Source organism: Leptosomus discolor, chromosome 17, assembly GCF_034619465.1.
Source record: "Leptosomus discolor isolate bLepDis1 chromosome 17, bLepDis1.hap2, whole genome shotgun sequence".
In the NCBI taxonomy this organism is placed as follows: domain Eukaryota; kingdom Metazoa; phylum Chordata; class Aves; order Leptosomiformes; family Leptosomidae; genus Leptosomus; species Leptosomus discolor.
This window is the reverse complement of record NC_141407.1, coordinates 3,845,135-3,859,887: the sequence shown is the minus strand read 5'-3', so window position 1 is coordinate 3,859,887 and position 14,753 is coordinate 3,845,135. Positions and strand designations below refer to the sequence as shown.

At 55.3% G+C, this 14,753-nt stretch overlaps 1 protein-coding gene across 1 annotated transcript in view; it reads left to right on the top strand.

The window, feature by feature from the left end:
* CBFA2T2 (CBFA2/RUNX1 partner transcriptional co-repressor 2) overlaps positions 1 to 14,486 on the top strand; it is a 63,922-nt gene extending 49,436 nt beyond the window's left edge. The window contains exons 3-11 of the mRNA XM_086474535.1: positions 3,409 to 3,650; positions 5,732 to 5,821; positions 6,423 to 6,604; positions 7,248 to 7,501; positions 8,214 to 8,299; positions 9,401 to 9,596; positions 11,460 to 11,528; positions 11,870 to 12,060; positions 14,145 to 14,486. Of these exons, the coding sequence (XP_086330661.1) occupies positions 3,409 to 3,650; positions 5,732 to 5,821; positions 6,423 to 6,604; positions 7,248 to 7,501; positions 8,214 to 8,299; positions 9,401 to 9,596; positions 11,460 to 11,528; positions 11,870 to 12,060; positions 14,145 to 14,435 (1,601 nt within the window). The 3' untranslated portion in view covers positions 14,436 to 14,486. The remainder of the gene's footprint in view (positions 1 to 3,408; positions 3,651 to 5,731; positions 5,822 to 6,422; positions 6,605 to 7,247; positions 7,502 to 8,213; positions 8,300 to 9,400; positions 9,597 to 11,459; positions 11,529 to 11,869; positions 12,061 to 14,144) is intronic.
* Positions 14,487 to 14,753: the final 267 nt, after the last annotated feature.

Here is a 14,753-nt window from a genome sequence, read left to right as displayed (position 1 = left end):
TTTTTTTTTAATTTCCCAGCCTCAGAAATTCCTTGCTGTCCATCCAGCTTCTCTTTTCTCCATCTTCACTTCATAATCCTTGCTATTAAGCCGCAGCAGACCCTGGCCCTGCCCAGCTGTAGCTCAGCCTCGCACCCACTTCTTCTGGCAAGGTGCTGCGCAGAGGTGACTGCGGACAGGATGGACATACAGCCTTTTCTCACAGCCTAGAAAGAGCACAGACTTTCTCTTCTGCCTTAGCCAACATTTAAGCCATTTAGTGTCTTTTAAAAAGCATAATTTTGGAGCAAAGCTGCTTTACTTTGAGCATGGGGTTATCTGACCCCCCACGTGTGGCATGTATGTATTTTCCAGGCTCTCCTCACCTCTCTTTCCCCTGTGCTGAGTGTCTCCCTAGCTGGTTCTGCATTGCTTTGCTGTCCACCGTGGTGTCTGGGATATCTCACAGTTTCACGCTGGCAGTGGATTTCAGAGATTTGCAGTCCAGCCCCTTTCAGGACATGCTAATGTGTTGTGTGATGCTGGCAATAGCCCTAGTTGCTGGGTTATCCCGCCAGACACATTGTCCCCATCTTTATGCGCTGAGGGATTTTTAATGGCTCTCCTTTTGCTCAGGCAGAAAAAGACCATTAGCAAAGTGACAGAAATTAATTTTTCCAGTGAGGTTGCTTGGCACACTGCTAAGGGCCAAGGAGCCTGAATCTGCTGATTGCAGATGACTTAATTGCTCTTTCCAAGAGAGATGAGAGATGCAACCTGTGGTGAAGTTTATTCTTGCTCTTTACTTCCCAGTTGCACCAGAGGGTCTTTGTCAGAGTCAGCGGGTGTGTGCCCTGCCCTGTAAAGCCCACAGCTTGGGCAGGCAAGGAGGAGCATGATGGAGGAAGGCCATGCCTGCCTGCAGATCAGTAACGAGGGTTGGAGAAACAGGGAAAGCCTTCAAGTACTGAGGACCTAAGGCAGAATTTAACAGAGCAGCCCTAGATGATGACGTTTGTTCCCAGGAATTTAGCATCCTCATCTCCCCACGGCTATAATCCCACCAGCCTTGGTACGCCACCTCACTTGCTTCACCGCTGCCATCTCACCTGGAAATAGAGGTCCCAGCCTGGCTCTGTGGTCTGTGGTGGAGCAGATCCTGGTGATGCGCAGGATCAGATAACTGCCAGCCGCCCTGCGGTGACACCGTTTGCAGGAGGGTCAGGCAGGGAAAGCCTAAAAACGTAGAGAGCGGTTACGGGGGCTGCGTCTAACGGCAGCCCCGAGCCAACTCGCAGGCACTCGAGTCCATCAGCCTCTGCCACTTTCATCCTTGACAGCCTCCCCCGAGGGTCCCCCAGAGCCCCCTGGCCCCAGGGTGGCTCACAAAGCCCCTACTTCTCCTGGGGTATAAATAGAGCTTGTTGCTCTCCCCAGGCTTTCATTTGAAAGAATAAGAGGAAACGAAATAGAGAAGGGGATAAAACACCTTGGTTGCAGCCGCCGGAGAGCACGGAGCTGTGCAGTCCTCCTCTGTTTGAGAGGAGCTTCTCTCGGTGGCTTTTGTCCCTATTTATAACAGTTTTATCATAAAATAAATGCTTTTCAGGAGTAATTGCCAGAAGCCTTGCCTTTCACATAGCTCTGTGTTTCCTTGTGGTACTTCACAGTGGTTAACCCTGCGAGGACATGTTGTCTGTGCAGGACATCTCTATTCCTTCACTGCTTTGGGGAAGCCAGTGTGGACAGGAGTTTTTCAGGTTGCATTGCTCTGTAACAGAAAGCATGAGCTTGGTTTGCCTTTGCACCTCTGTCCTCTCAATCCTGGCCTTTGCCTTCATTTCATCATCTCTGTGTCTATGAAAGGACACGTCTCTGTTATGCCCCAGAAGAGCCCCTCACCCCCTGGTTAGCAGGAACCACCTTTGATGGTCTCTTTAGCCTTATCTTTCCCTTGCATCTTAACTGACTCTGGTTAATCTTCTCTGGTTCCCTCCTGTGCTCAGTCCAGGTGTGTGGAGCCTTTCCAGCCTCCGACCCTGGTGTGCCCCAGAGCAGTTTAACTGTTCAAATGCCTCCTGCTGCCTTCTCTGAAAAACCCTCCGTGGGGTCGTGAGGATTTGGTATGATCCTTACGAAGCTGCAGCAGAAATTTTAGCATCTGTTTTTTGCAAGCTGCGGCTCCGTTACGGCACGCACCTTCCCCTGCCCCACATGCAAGGGGCAGCTCTGCCGGTGGCTTCAGTGCTTCTGCTCTGAACGCTGTCGTTTGAAATGGGTTTTGTAGCTTGTGGCCTTCTCTTCAGTGCTTGCGTTTGTAAGGGCTTCAGGGCTGGGCCTTTAAGGATAACCCAGTGGATCAGCTAAAACTATATTTACGATGATGTACTTTTCACCTCTAAAATTCTGGGTTTATACTGAGTTGGGGCCCCAGGCGCACAGCTGCTCTTCAGACAGGGCTCTAGATTGCACAACTGCGGCGCGGGGATGTCAACAATTTATTCTAATCCCTTGCCGAGTTCCCAAACTTCCAGCCCTTCAGTCTGTTTCCACATGTTCGTCGCTTACAGGAGGTGAAGTTGCAGATGGGACCAGGTTGGGAAAAACAACCGTGTTTGCGAAACTCCCTGTAAACCCCCTGGGAGGGACTGCGGGTGGGCACCGGGGGCAGGGGCAGGGTGCTGTCGGCCATCCTCAGGGCAAGGTGGAGGCACCTGAGCTGCAGTATCTGCTAGTGGGACCCTGGCTGTGATGAGCACTGAGGACTTTCTGTAAACGATGGGGCTGGGAAGGATCCTTGGATCATCTGCTGCGGTTTTCTCGCTGACATAGGCCAGAAAACGCTGATGGGTAATTCTTGCCAAGGGCTGTAAACTTTGAGCTGAAGCATGTTTAACTCCTCGGGCTGAGCGTACGGCACAACTCCGCCTGCCGCAGCGGCAGCGTTATGCAGCCTCACCCCGTGTCCCCCTGGGCTGCCTCACACGCCAACGGAGATGTGCCCGCTCTGCTGAGCCCTATTGCTGTTGGCCTTTGATGGCCCTGGATGTGAAGGTCACTGATGGAGGAGAGCAATGCCGAGGAGGTCACTGGCTGTGATGTAAACCCCACCTGAGCAGTCCCATAAGGAAAACTCGGGTGGATGCCGTGGCTGGGCGCGTGGTTCTCACGTGCCGGGGGCTGCAGGCCGTCCCCATGAGCTCGGGGGAGGTTGAGGAGAAGGCACGCGTGTTGCCGGCGACCAGCTCCGTTGCTGGGTGCCCTCCAGCGCGGCGTGCGCGCTCTGCCCTGCCCTCGGCCCCTTTTCTGGTTCCTGCCCTGTTTGCCGGCAGCCGCAGGCTCTTGGGTGGAAGATGGATCCTCCTCACCACCGGACTGCCAGGACATGCCTGTCTGATGCTGAGTATTGCTTCTGTCTCCCGCTTGCAGTGCCCAACGGAATAAATCATTCCCCCCCGACACTGAACGGGGCACCGTCCCCACCCCAGAGATTTAGCAACGGTCCTTCCTCCTCCTCCTCCTCCTCGCTGACGAACCAGCAGCTCCCAGCCACGTGCGGTGCCCGGCAGCTGAGCAAGCTGAAGCGCTTCCTCACTACCCTGCAGCAGTTTGGTAACGATATTTCGCCAGAGATCGGGGAGAAGGTCCGGACCCTCGTCCTGGCGTTAGTGGTAAGCCCCGCACACCGGCCCGGGAAGCTTTGCTTTTGTTGGACCACTTTGGCGGTGGGATCCTGGCAGCCAGCGCATGCCCACGTTGCACAATATGACCTGGTTTGTGCCTTTACAAGCAGAGCTGTTCGCTGAGCAAGACTCTGTTGGGGTTGTGCTTTCTGGTAAACTTGCTGACGTCGCTTTTTCTTGTCTTTGGTGGGTTTCAAAAAGCTGTTTGTTCAGTGACCTTGATGGGAGGTGGTGTGCACCTAAACTTAAGGAAACCTGGAAGGATTTGGACAAAACTTTTCTGTAAAGGCCACTGGTCTGGTGCTGTGGGCTTGCTGTAAGCAACGGGCTATGCTGGGCTTCTCCATTTCCTCTTGGAAATGAAACTTTTCACACACTTCAGAGGAGCCTGTAGTTTTGTACTAGGGAAGTGTTTTCTTCCTTGTGCAGACTTACGATTGCCTGACCTTGGCCATGGATCAGTTTACTTCTGACCTGTTGCATACAAAGAAATGCCAGTTCCAGCCACAGCTTCGTTAGCGCTACCCTGACTTCAGTGTGCTCAAACTCACCGCTGCTTTGCTCGGCCAGGCAGCCAGGTGTCATGGAAAAAGTGGGGGTGCTGGTCGGGAACCAGGTCCTGGCGCTAGCAGGGACTTGCTTCGGAAAGCTGGTAGTGCTTCTCTGCCCTTGAGTGCATGGAGAGTATCATGACACTTCGAAGATTTCATTTATGATACACAATGATGTATTTAATGGGTTTTTTTCCTCTTTATGGGCTGCTCCTGCACAGCAAGGTTGACTGCTGCAAAGTAGGAGGTCAGGGCTTCTGGTGTGCTGCTGCTTTGCTGATTGCGTATTTGCCCGCGTTGCCAAAGGCATTGATTCTTTGCTTGTGACAGCCTGAGGGTGCAGCTACAAGAAAAGGCCCGGTAAATAACTTGTGTGTATCTTCTGCCCTTCTTCTGCACTCCCACCCTTGGATCCGCGAGAGCCGGGGTTGGTGGCAGTGCGTGCAGGTATAAGCAGTGCGTGTGCGCTCTCCTGCCCTTTTGCAGCTATGGACAGCTGGAAACACCCTTCAAAAAATCAAGTGACCGGGCCTTGCTGAGGAATCGTGGCTAGCGCTTGCAGGTGTACAAACTGGCTGATGGAAATGCTGCGCAAGCCCGTACCCTGGAGCACAGCACCGCCCCGCCTGCCTGGCTGCAGCACCCAGCGCTGCTCCCAAGCTGATCTCGGCTTTTTGGCAGGTTCCTTTTGAGGCTGAGCAGGCAGCAAAGGTAGCTAGACTGCAGGCAGCCTGGAGTAGTTCTGCTTCCAAGGTTGGTGTGGGCAGAGCAGAGATGGGTCTGTCTGTGGCCTCGGGGGCTTTCACAGTGCTTGAGCACTGGATGCGAAATGCTGCTGCTGCTGAAGAAGGAAGGTGTGTTTGTTTCCATGGGTGTAGGGTGGTACCTTACTGACCCTTTTGGACAGGGAGTGGTAAGCTGTCCAGGTTCCTCTGACTGCCGTTCTCACCACCAATTGCAGTAGTTGCTGCAGGGATGAGCTTTGTACGTGCAGGTTATCAAATGCTGCTTGACCCAAGGAGCACCCAGTCTGAACGGCCACGGGGATGCAGGGTTGGGCCAGGGGAGGACCGTGCTAGTGGGGTGAGCAGCGGGCTAGCGGTGACTTCGTGGCTGGTGGGTGGATTAGATGAGACGAGTGAAAGGGAGGAAGGAGGAGAGGAAGATGTGCAGCTCTGAGCAGCTGCCATTGCTGTCTGGCTCCCCGCAGCCTGCCCTGGACCGCCTGGCCAGGGCGCAGGAGATGCCAGCTCGGTCCTGCTGCCTCCCCAGAGCCAGGAGGGTGCTGGACCAGGCAGCACCTGGCTGTGTGCAGCATTCACCCCCCACCCTAGTGCAGCATTTCTGCTCCATTGGCCTGAGTCTCTTTGGCTGTGTTAGGCAGGGTCTGATGCAAACATTGTCAGTCCTGTAGCGGCAGATGAGGTCTCCCTTCCAGTTCTGTTCATTTGGAGCCGTTTCCTGTGTGTCTAAAAATAAGAACACATTGTCATTTCCTTTCGTGATTTCTTTTCTCAGAACTCAACGGTGACAATCGAGGAATTTCACTGCAAGCTGCAAGAGGCAACCAACTTCCCCCTCCGGCCATTTGTGATCCCCTTTCTGAAGGTGACAGGGAGCTGGTGGGGCTTGCCAACACTCCTGTGCCGGTCTGTGCCCTTTGGCAGCGTGTCGTTGCTGGGAAAGCTCTCGTTTCGAGCACCATGGCAATTTTGTTTAAGTCCAGGACAGACTGCACAGACCATAGCGGTGGCCACTTGGGACTGGCTTGCAGAAAGTTAACGTTATAACAAGTGCCACGTGTGTCTGCTTGTGTGTTAGGGATAAAGGAGACAAACCAAGCTCTATTCAGCAGCTTCTGATCATGTGATCTTGTTTGTGAATGTTTGGATCCAGGATATTTATAAGTGTCATAAGTGTATGTAAGTGTTGGCGTGCAGAGCATGTCTGGGTGGTTGGGTGCTGGAAGCACAAAGGGCTTCCCGTGGCAGTTGTTTTTGGGGTGCATTGACATCAGGCCATCCTCGGCTCCTGAGAAAGTACGGGTGAATCTGACAGTGCAGACAGCAGGAGCTGCAGGACCCTGAGCGGGGGCTGCAGGCTCTAGGTGTCACTGCGCTGAGGGCTTCGGCGTGCAGAGCCGACCTTCTGCCGCCGGCTGGAAACCCTGCCCGCAGCCTGCCTAAACCAGACCGTCCTTGTTCCCCAGGCCAACCTCCCGCTGCTGCAGAGAGAGCTGCTGCACTGCGCCCGCGCTGCCAAGCAGACACCCTCCCAGTACCTGGCGCAGCACGAGCACATCCTGCTGAACACAAACACCACCTCCCCCCCTGACTCCTCCGAGCTGCTGATCGAGGTCAACGGGAATGGGAAGAGGCACAGTCCGGACAGGTAAAACCGGCTTTCGTTGCTCTGCCCAGTTCTTGAAGTCGTGACTTTTGTTTCAGCTTTGCCGCTGTCAGAGCTCCAAGCGGCATCCAGGGCTAAACAGCAGGGTCTTATCATCCCAACAACTATCCTGGCTGTTAACGAGACGCCGGTAATTGCTCCTCCTGCACTGTGAATTCAGGCTGGGAATCTCTTTCAGGCAGGTTCTGTCCCCGAGGGACTTGTTGGGTGGCTCTGAAAAGCCTGAGCTGGAGCGCTGAGCCGGTTCTCCTCCTCCCCAGGCAATGAGCAGAGGCGCTGTCAGGGCTGGGAAGGACGTGGTTCGTTTTCACCACTTTTTATTCCAAGTTAAAGTTGTTATGTAATTGTGTGGAGCGTGCCTCAAACTTATAAAAACTGTGAAATTTTAATTTGGTCATGCTCAGAAAGATGAATCACAACACTTGGGCATCTTGAACTTTTTCTTCAACAGGGTCACTTTGTGGATTTGTTCAGAAGTTGAGCGTGTTTCTTTTAGCTCCCTGCCTTTGCCCCCTGGTAAAATCATCGCTGCCCAAGCTCTGCTGATTCACAATCTGCATCTTTCCCTTTCCGAGTACGTTTACGCGGTGCTAACGAATCCCCCTCTCTGCCGGTGTGGTTGCAGAAGGGAAGACGGCAGCTTCGAGAGGGAGCCGCTGCCCACGGAGCCTCCGGCCAAGAGGGTGTGCACCATCAGCCCCGCGCCCCGGCACAGCCCTGCCCTGACCATCCCCCTCATGAACCCCGGCGGGCAGTTCCACCCCACCCCACCGCCGCTCCAGCACTACACCTTGGAAGATATCGCGACTTCCCACCTCTACAGGGACCCCAGCAAGATGCTGGAGCACAGAGAGATTCGGGACAGGCACGGCAGTCTCGGTGAGAAAGCCTGGGGGCCTTTTAGTCGCAGGAGCTGTGAGGTCCGGCAGTTGAGCTTTGGCATCGGTCCTGGCTTGGCCATTCACACCCAAAGCTGTGTAACGCTGGGCATGTCCTCAGCAGAGTTTTTGTAGAAAATTCAGAGAAAACAACTGACCATGGGAAGTTAAAAATGGGAAGATTGAGAGTTTGTATTTCCCCATGTGCATGTAAAGGCTTAGAGCCACCGAGGATGAGGAGGAAGGACTCAGTGGGCGAGTTGAGTACAGCCAACCCAGCAGGCAGGAATCAAGGGCAGGGAAATGGAAATGAACTTTTCCAAGATCACTGAAGCAGGAGAGCAGAACCTGACCCTCTGACCCATTTCTCCCCAGGGGTGTGTGGGAGGTGCATGCCGTGTTTCCAGCGGGGCAGGCTGGATCACACACTCTGAGCTCCCGTGGGTTTATAATAAGGGAGCCAGCTCCCCAGGCAGGTCAGATCCAGACCCATGAGTGGGTTGCAGCGCTTCCGAGACAGCGACACAGACAAGGGTAAAGGCACCAGTGTGGAATTGCCCCTGTAGAGCCACCTCCTTGAGATGTGTTTTAAAATCCCAGCTAGATGTGGCTGGAAGTGCAGCTCTTTATTATTATTTTGGGGCTACCTTCCCTCTCTGGCACTGGAAGCTCTGGGTCCATCTAATCACTCTGCTGGCGGTGGTTTGTTGTAGGTCTGAATGGAGGATACCAGGACGAGCTGGTGGACCACCGCTTAACAGAGAGGGAGTGGGCTGACGAGTGGAAGCATCTCGATCACGTAAGGAATGGCAGGAGGGGTGGGAAGCTCTGTGGGACGCAGCAACCCAGTGTTCCACCTGCTCCAGTTTAGGATTTTCTTGGTGTTGATCCTATACCCAGGCTTTCCTGGTGGCATGTCGGGGAACAAGCCACCACAAGAAGGTGGATGACGGGCAGGGCAGATAAGAGCAGTAACGCTTTCCTGGCAGGTTTTCTGTGCCCGTGGTCAGCGTAGGCCAAAATCACTCTGGACAAAGAGTCTGGAGCTGGGGAGCTCCTCCTGCAGAGCACGGCCCAGTGCTGCCCTGGCTGAGCCACCAAACCCAGCCTTGTCCCCACGCGGGTCGCTTCTGTCCCAGCACTGGACTGACAAGCGTGCAGATGTGCGATGTGCAGTAAGGAGATGGAGCTTACAAAATAAATAAACCTACCTTTATTTTTTTTAAGTCTTTTTTTCCTGCCGTGCCAGCCTTTTATGGGCCTCGGCTGGGTACCCACAGTAAGACTTGGTACTTGTGTTGGGCTTTCTGCAGTCAGCTTTTTCCCTCTGAGCAAGGCTGCTCATCCAAGCACTTCAATGGGGTGTTTCCCCAGTGAGATGGGGTTGAAATTCAGCTTTGATCATACCTGCAGAGAGACCGCATGCTTGCTGATGCTTTAAAGCTGATGGGCTTTTATGGTTTGGGGGGGACACATGGGGCAGGTAGAGGCTCTGTAGCTGAATACTTGTGAGTTGGGATGTGGCTACGGCGAGCTGGCACCGGGATCGCAGCCACCCTGTGCATGGGCGCCCCGTTCCCATCGGGAAGCGGTGGGTTTTTTCCCCCTCCACCTTTAGGAGCACGGGCTGAAGGCGTTTCGCCACCTCCTGTGGTGACCAAGGCCTCATGGTGCAGGTGTGACCCCCTCCTTCCCACGTGGCGCTGCGTCGCTGCTCACATGTGGGTGCGGGGCCGTGTCACCCGCCCGTTTGGATACTCCGTCGCCCAAATACCGCGCTCCGTTCCTGCTCAACGACCTTACGTTTCGTCTTCCTGGGACGGTCCCTCTGTGGTGCCTCCGACGAGAAATTCAGGAGACGACCCTGTGAGCCAGCCTGAGCACGCGTTCCCCCCTGCAGGCGCTGAACTGCATCATGGAGATGGTGGAGAAAACGCGGCGCTCGATGGCCGTGCTGCGGCGCTGCCAGGAGGCCGACCGGGAAGAGCTCAACTACTGGAAGAGGCGGTGCAGCGAGACGGCCGAGGCGCGGAAGGCGGGCAGCGAGCTCCTCTCCCGGCAGCACAGCCCCAGCAGCTCCGACTCCATCGGCAGCGGTAAGCGAGGGGCGGGGGTGCTGCGCCGGCACCTCTTTAACTAGGTGTCTAATTAGGGCAAGGCTATATTAGGCGTAAAGTGATGATAATATATTCAAATGATAATATAGATGAAGTACTTAAGCAGTGTATAACTGTTCTCGAAGCTTTGAAGAGAGACAAGTCATCAGACACATGGGAGCTCCTGGGTGAGCTCCTGGAAGCAGCGTTGGCTGATGTCTGAAGGCACCTTTGGGCACCGGCAGCAGCCTCCGCTGAGAAGAGCATCTTCCTCGGCTCGGTTTGGTCAGCAAGTGCAGCTCGGCGACAAGTTCAGCCAACGCTGAGGAGCTGAGGGGTGACAAGGCAGGAGAGGTGGTTGGTTCCACCCCTCCTACCCTTCCAGTCTGTCTTGCCTAAAGGATTTTAAATGTCAAGGTCTACTAATTCTAAAAATACCAAAGACTGCTGTAAGAGCTGCTACCTGTAGTTCCAGTTATTAATTCTATTTTTGTATCCTGAGTCAACTTAACTTTATTAAAGCTGACTGGTTTTCCCCTCCAATACGCTGGGAGGTTGACCCTTTACGAAAACCAAGTCTAAAATGCTGATTCTATTTGTTTGGCCGTAATTCTAATTTCCATCCAAACAAATTTGCTGTAAATCAAATGATGAAAAAAAAATCCCAACCACCTGATCATTCAATAATGAAGACGGATCTTGTCTAACAATAATAATGAAAGTTAAACTAAACCTCTCAATTTTATGTACGTTCAACTTGTTTGAATACAAAGTAAAGAGCGAATCCTCCTTTGTGTCAGAAAGAACCGTCTGAATCAGAGCCCAGGCCAGATTTAGCTGCTATTGAACAAGTTTCGGTAGTTCCCAGGCAGCCAGAGCGGGTATTTCCTAGGAAAACAATACCAAGGACACAAACAGAAGGAACTAAAATAGAATATATTCATATGAGTTTCTCAGAAACCAAGCGCCAGTGGCTCCAGCCGTAACTGCAGAGCGGCGTGCGGCGAGCCCGCGGGGTGGCCAGCACGGCGTGACGGCCTGATGAGCGCAGCTGGGTTTTAGCCCTTCTGTATTTAAGTATATCGTGACTGACAGACTTTCTCCCCTCGTGGGACCTAGGGCTGATTTTCAAGCCCCGTTGCTGTTGCAGGAAGGTGCAGTTAAACCTCAAGACGCCTCCCCAGGTGTGCTGCAGGCTGAGAGACCCTCACAGCCTTCCTGGAGTGCTTTGGTGCTCCCACCAGGCTTTGGCACAAGCGAGTTTTTGTTTTGACCCTTCAGAAAGTTACTTTGAAGCCTTAAAAAAAAAACAAAAGGGATGCAGATATACATGGGATAAGGCTTCTGAAAAGCTTCCCTGGGTGACTCCAGTCTGTGTTTAGGTCCTTGCGTGACCGTCCCCATCTGTCACACAGGCTCTTCCCAGGCGTATGGGTTCACCTCTTGCTGTAAGAGGCCTTGCAGGACAGTTTGTACGTCGGTTCGAGCCTTTGAATTACCCCCAGGAGTGGAAAGTGCTGCGTTTAATGGAAGCTGCTGGTCGTATAGATTGAGGCTGCAAGTTGCTGAGCAGTGCAGATGTTTGGTGGTGTATGTTTATAAGCATTGCCTGTTGTTACAGAGTACCGGGAGATGGAAATGGGTTATACAGTGTCATAAATTATGCAAGGCACTAATTAAACGTTGTAATTTATCATCTGAGTGTTTGATGAATGGCTTTAACTGGAGGCATCTTCTGCTTTGAGTTTTAGCAGGTTAATTTTACCCTGCCCCACGATGTACCGAGGTACCGCTGGGCACTTCAGCGGCAGTGGGGCGAGACGAGGCTTTGCCAACCTTTCCCTGTGTCCCTTCGTCCAACAGATTCCCTGCGGGAGTTCAGCAGCAGGTCGGGAACGGGCTACGTCACTGAAGAGATATGGAAAAAAGCTGGTAAGTGTTTGCTGGCGACCTCGGCGAGGGACGCTGCCGGCTCGGTTGGCAGAGAAGCTGCAGAGCCGCTCTGCAGGAGGAGCAGCCCAGCTGCAGGAACGCCCCCGGCTGCGCACATCTGGCTGCCCACCCCCCCGGCCTGGCCTTTCCAGAGAGCTCCGCTCCTCCTGGGCGATGCCAGCGGGGATCCCCTGGGGCTGAGCCCGGCCCGGTCCTGCTGCTGGCGCTGCTGGTGACCCACAGACGTCCCAGGCGCAGGGGACACGCTGCTGCGTCTCCGCGTCTCTCGAAGGGTCGCCCCGCGCCATGGGCAGGGGGGTGAAGCTGCTCTTTTCTTCCAGAAGAAGCCGTGAACGAGGTGAAGCGCCAGGCCATGTCAGAGGTGCAGAAAGCGGTGGCGGAGGCCGAGCAGAAGGCGTTTGAGATGATCGCCTCCGAGAGGGCTCGGATGGAGCAGACCATCGCGGACGCCAAGCGCCAGGCCACCGAGGATGCTTTCCTGGTGATAAACGAACAGGAGGAGTCCACGGAGGTAAGGTGCCAGAGGACATCCTAGGAAGGGGCTTTCAAAGACTTGGGTCTTTGTGACTCACAACCTGCGGCTCCCTCATCCCTTTTCCTTTTAGAAGTCTCTCTCCAGTCAGTAGCTAAAGGGATGCCGTGATACCATGAAAAAAAAACCCTTTTGCTTTTGATTTCGCTGGCAGGGGAATCGGCCTAAACAGTGTCTGCGGCACCCGTGTGTGCGTAACAGCCACGTGAAGGCACCACTGGGCACCGTGAGCTGGACCCAGTGTAACGACCAGTTTCTTAGGACTGAGGGAGGTGCGGAAGCAAAGGGAGAGGGCTGCTGGTGGCTGCAGCGCTGCGTTTAGCTCAGAAATCTGCTGTTGTGGGGCACTTGGTCTGTGCCCAAAAGGAATTGCTGTTTGTGGGCTCTGACATAGCGCAGGGTAGAAACTGGGCTGCAGGTGAAGGTGCCTGGACCTGATGGCCTGTACCAACCCTGCGTCTTCTGGCCCTGTGTGGGCAGTGAGTCTGTTTCCCTCCTCCCGGGGGGTTTCTGCCCACCCTGCAGATGGGGCTTGGGGAGGTTTGGTGCGGGGGTCCCTGTGCACGGCAGGAACCAGGTCGGTGTTGGGTGGTGTTCCGGAGAAGTACGTCTGTTTGCTGCTTAAACCACTGAAGGACAAATGGACCCGTCGGTAAACACGTGATGGGAGTGGGTGGAAGTGCTCGGGAAGCCGTGGAAGGAATGAGACCAGTAACGATTCCTGCACAGGGGAATTCCAGAGGAGTGGCCGCCTCCTCCAGCTGTCCTGGGGAGCAGTGCGGGACCTCGGGAGCAGCCGAGCATCCCCCCGCTAGCGCAAGCCCCGTCTCCCCGTCACCCAGAGCTCTTCTCTAAAGGCTGGGTTGAAAAGCTGCCAGGTGTCCTGGCACACCGTGTCACCTCTGAAATACGGGTTAAAGACACCCGCTGAAGTGTCAACACCTGTAACGCCGTGACCCAGTTTTCCAAGAGTTACCACAGGCTTCGGCGGGGTTTTTTTTTTTTTTGATCGCGAGTCCTGCTGCTCTCGGGAGACCGCGGAGCCGCGGGGACACGCTGGCTCTGGAGCAGCTCGCGCCCGACCAGCTCGCTTTGGCACTTCGCTGCCAGCCTGTAATCTGTCACCGGGAGCTGGCAGCTCTGGCGCAGACCCCAGGAGGGGGGAAATCTCCCTGCCCTTCCCCACAACAGGGCTGTCCGATGCGGGCCAGCGTCCCCCGCCACCCCGCTTTCCTGCTTCGACAGCTTTTCGCGTGCGGTGGCCAGCGCCAGGTGCCCCGTTGGGCAGGGCGAGCTGCCGGCCGGCTGCGGCGGGGGCTGCTTTTCCGCAGCTGAACTTGCCCTCCCCAGCGTGCGGTTGCTAACGCGGGAGTCCAGCTGCAGGAAAAGCTGATCCGCCCGCTCCCCTCCTCGGAGCAGCTGCGGCCGCAGCTCCCGGCGCTGGCCCCGTGCCCCCGTGCTCGCAGGGAAGCGGTGGCAGGCCCTAAGCCCACCAGCTGACACCTCTCCCAGCGGCCAGAGGGGCTTTGCTCCGCTTCCAGCTTGCGGCTCGGGCTCTGGCAGTGCTTCCACCTGGCTGGGAGGCTTTCAAATGAGCTTTTTCTTTTCCAAATTAGCCTGCTCCGACCTCTTGTGCAGCTAGGCAGGGTGCAAGGCAAATGGTGCCTGCGCAGCCCGCTGTAATCCCTGCAGAGAGCACTTGGCTGGGAGCGATACCAAAATAGAGCTGCTTAAAACAGGAAATAAAAAGACCGAATAGCAGCATCTGCAGTGTGTTTTTTAGGCCTTGCCTGCTGTTTCCTCTCTGCATTTGGGTGGATCGAGGGGAGAGGTTGCAACTGTTGCAGTCTGGCAGGCGGGTTTGGGCAGGGCAGAGGAGTAGGGGTTAGCACCCTCGGCAGAGGGCTATGGAGCAGCAGGAGTTAATGGATTGCGTATTCCAGTATTACCGAATCTAGGCCAGAGGGGGACAACGGGTCCCCTCCAGAGCTGTTGAGTCAGCACCCTCCTGCAGCTCTTGGAAGCTAAACCTGTTCTAAACTGTGGCGTCTTTGGTCTCGCAGAGTTGCTGGAACTGCGGTCGCAAAGCCAGCGAGACGTGCAGCGGCTGCAACATCGCCCGGTACTGCGGCTCCTTCTGCCAGCACAAGGACTGGGAGAGGCACCACCGCATCTGCGGCCAAGGCCTGCACGGCCAGAGCAAACCGCTGGCTCTGCCCCTCGGCCGAGCGGCAGCCGCCGCCCCCAAGAGCCTCGACGGCGTGCCCAGCCCGGCCCTCGAGAAGACTTCGGCGACCACCTCCCGGTCCTCCACCCCGGCATCTGTGACAGCCATAGACACGAACGGACTCTAAAGGGCAAGTTTCAGTTCAGTCCACTTGATTAGTTTCCCTGGGTTTTTTTAAGCTGATACCCCCCCCCCCCAGCAACTTGTATCACTCGACATGTTTGACGCATCGCGCCGCCTCCCCAGAGCGCCGACACTCGGGCTTTGCCGTCTCATTCTGCCTTTTTTCTTTTGTGGCTTGTGAAGAACCGGTGCCGGCCTTGCCCGCGGGGCCTCCCTGCCCTTCTCTCCGCGGGGGGACACCAGAGCATCAGTGGGGCCCGGAGGAGGCCGGGCGCTCGCTCAGAGGGGACCTGGGCTCGGTGAGAGCACCGCCAGCGCACGC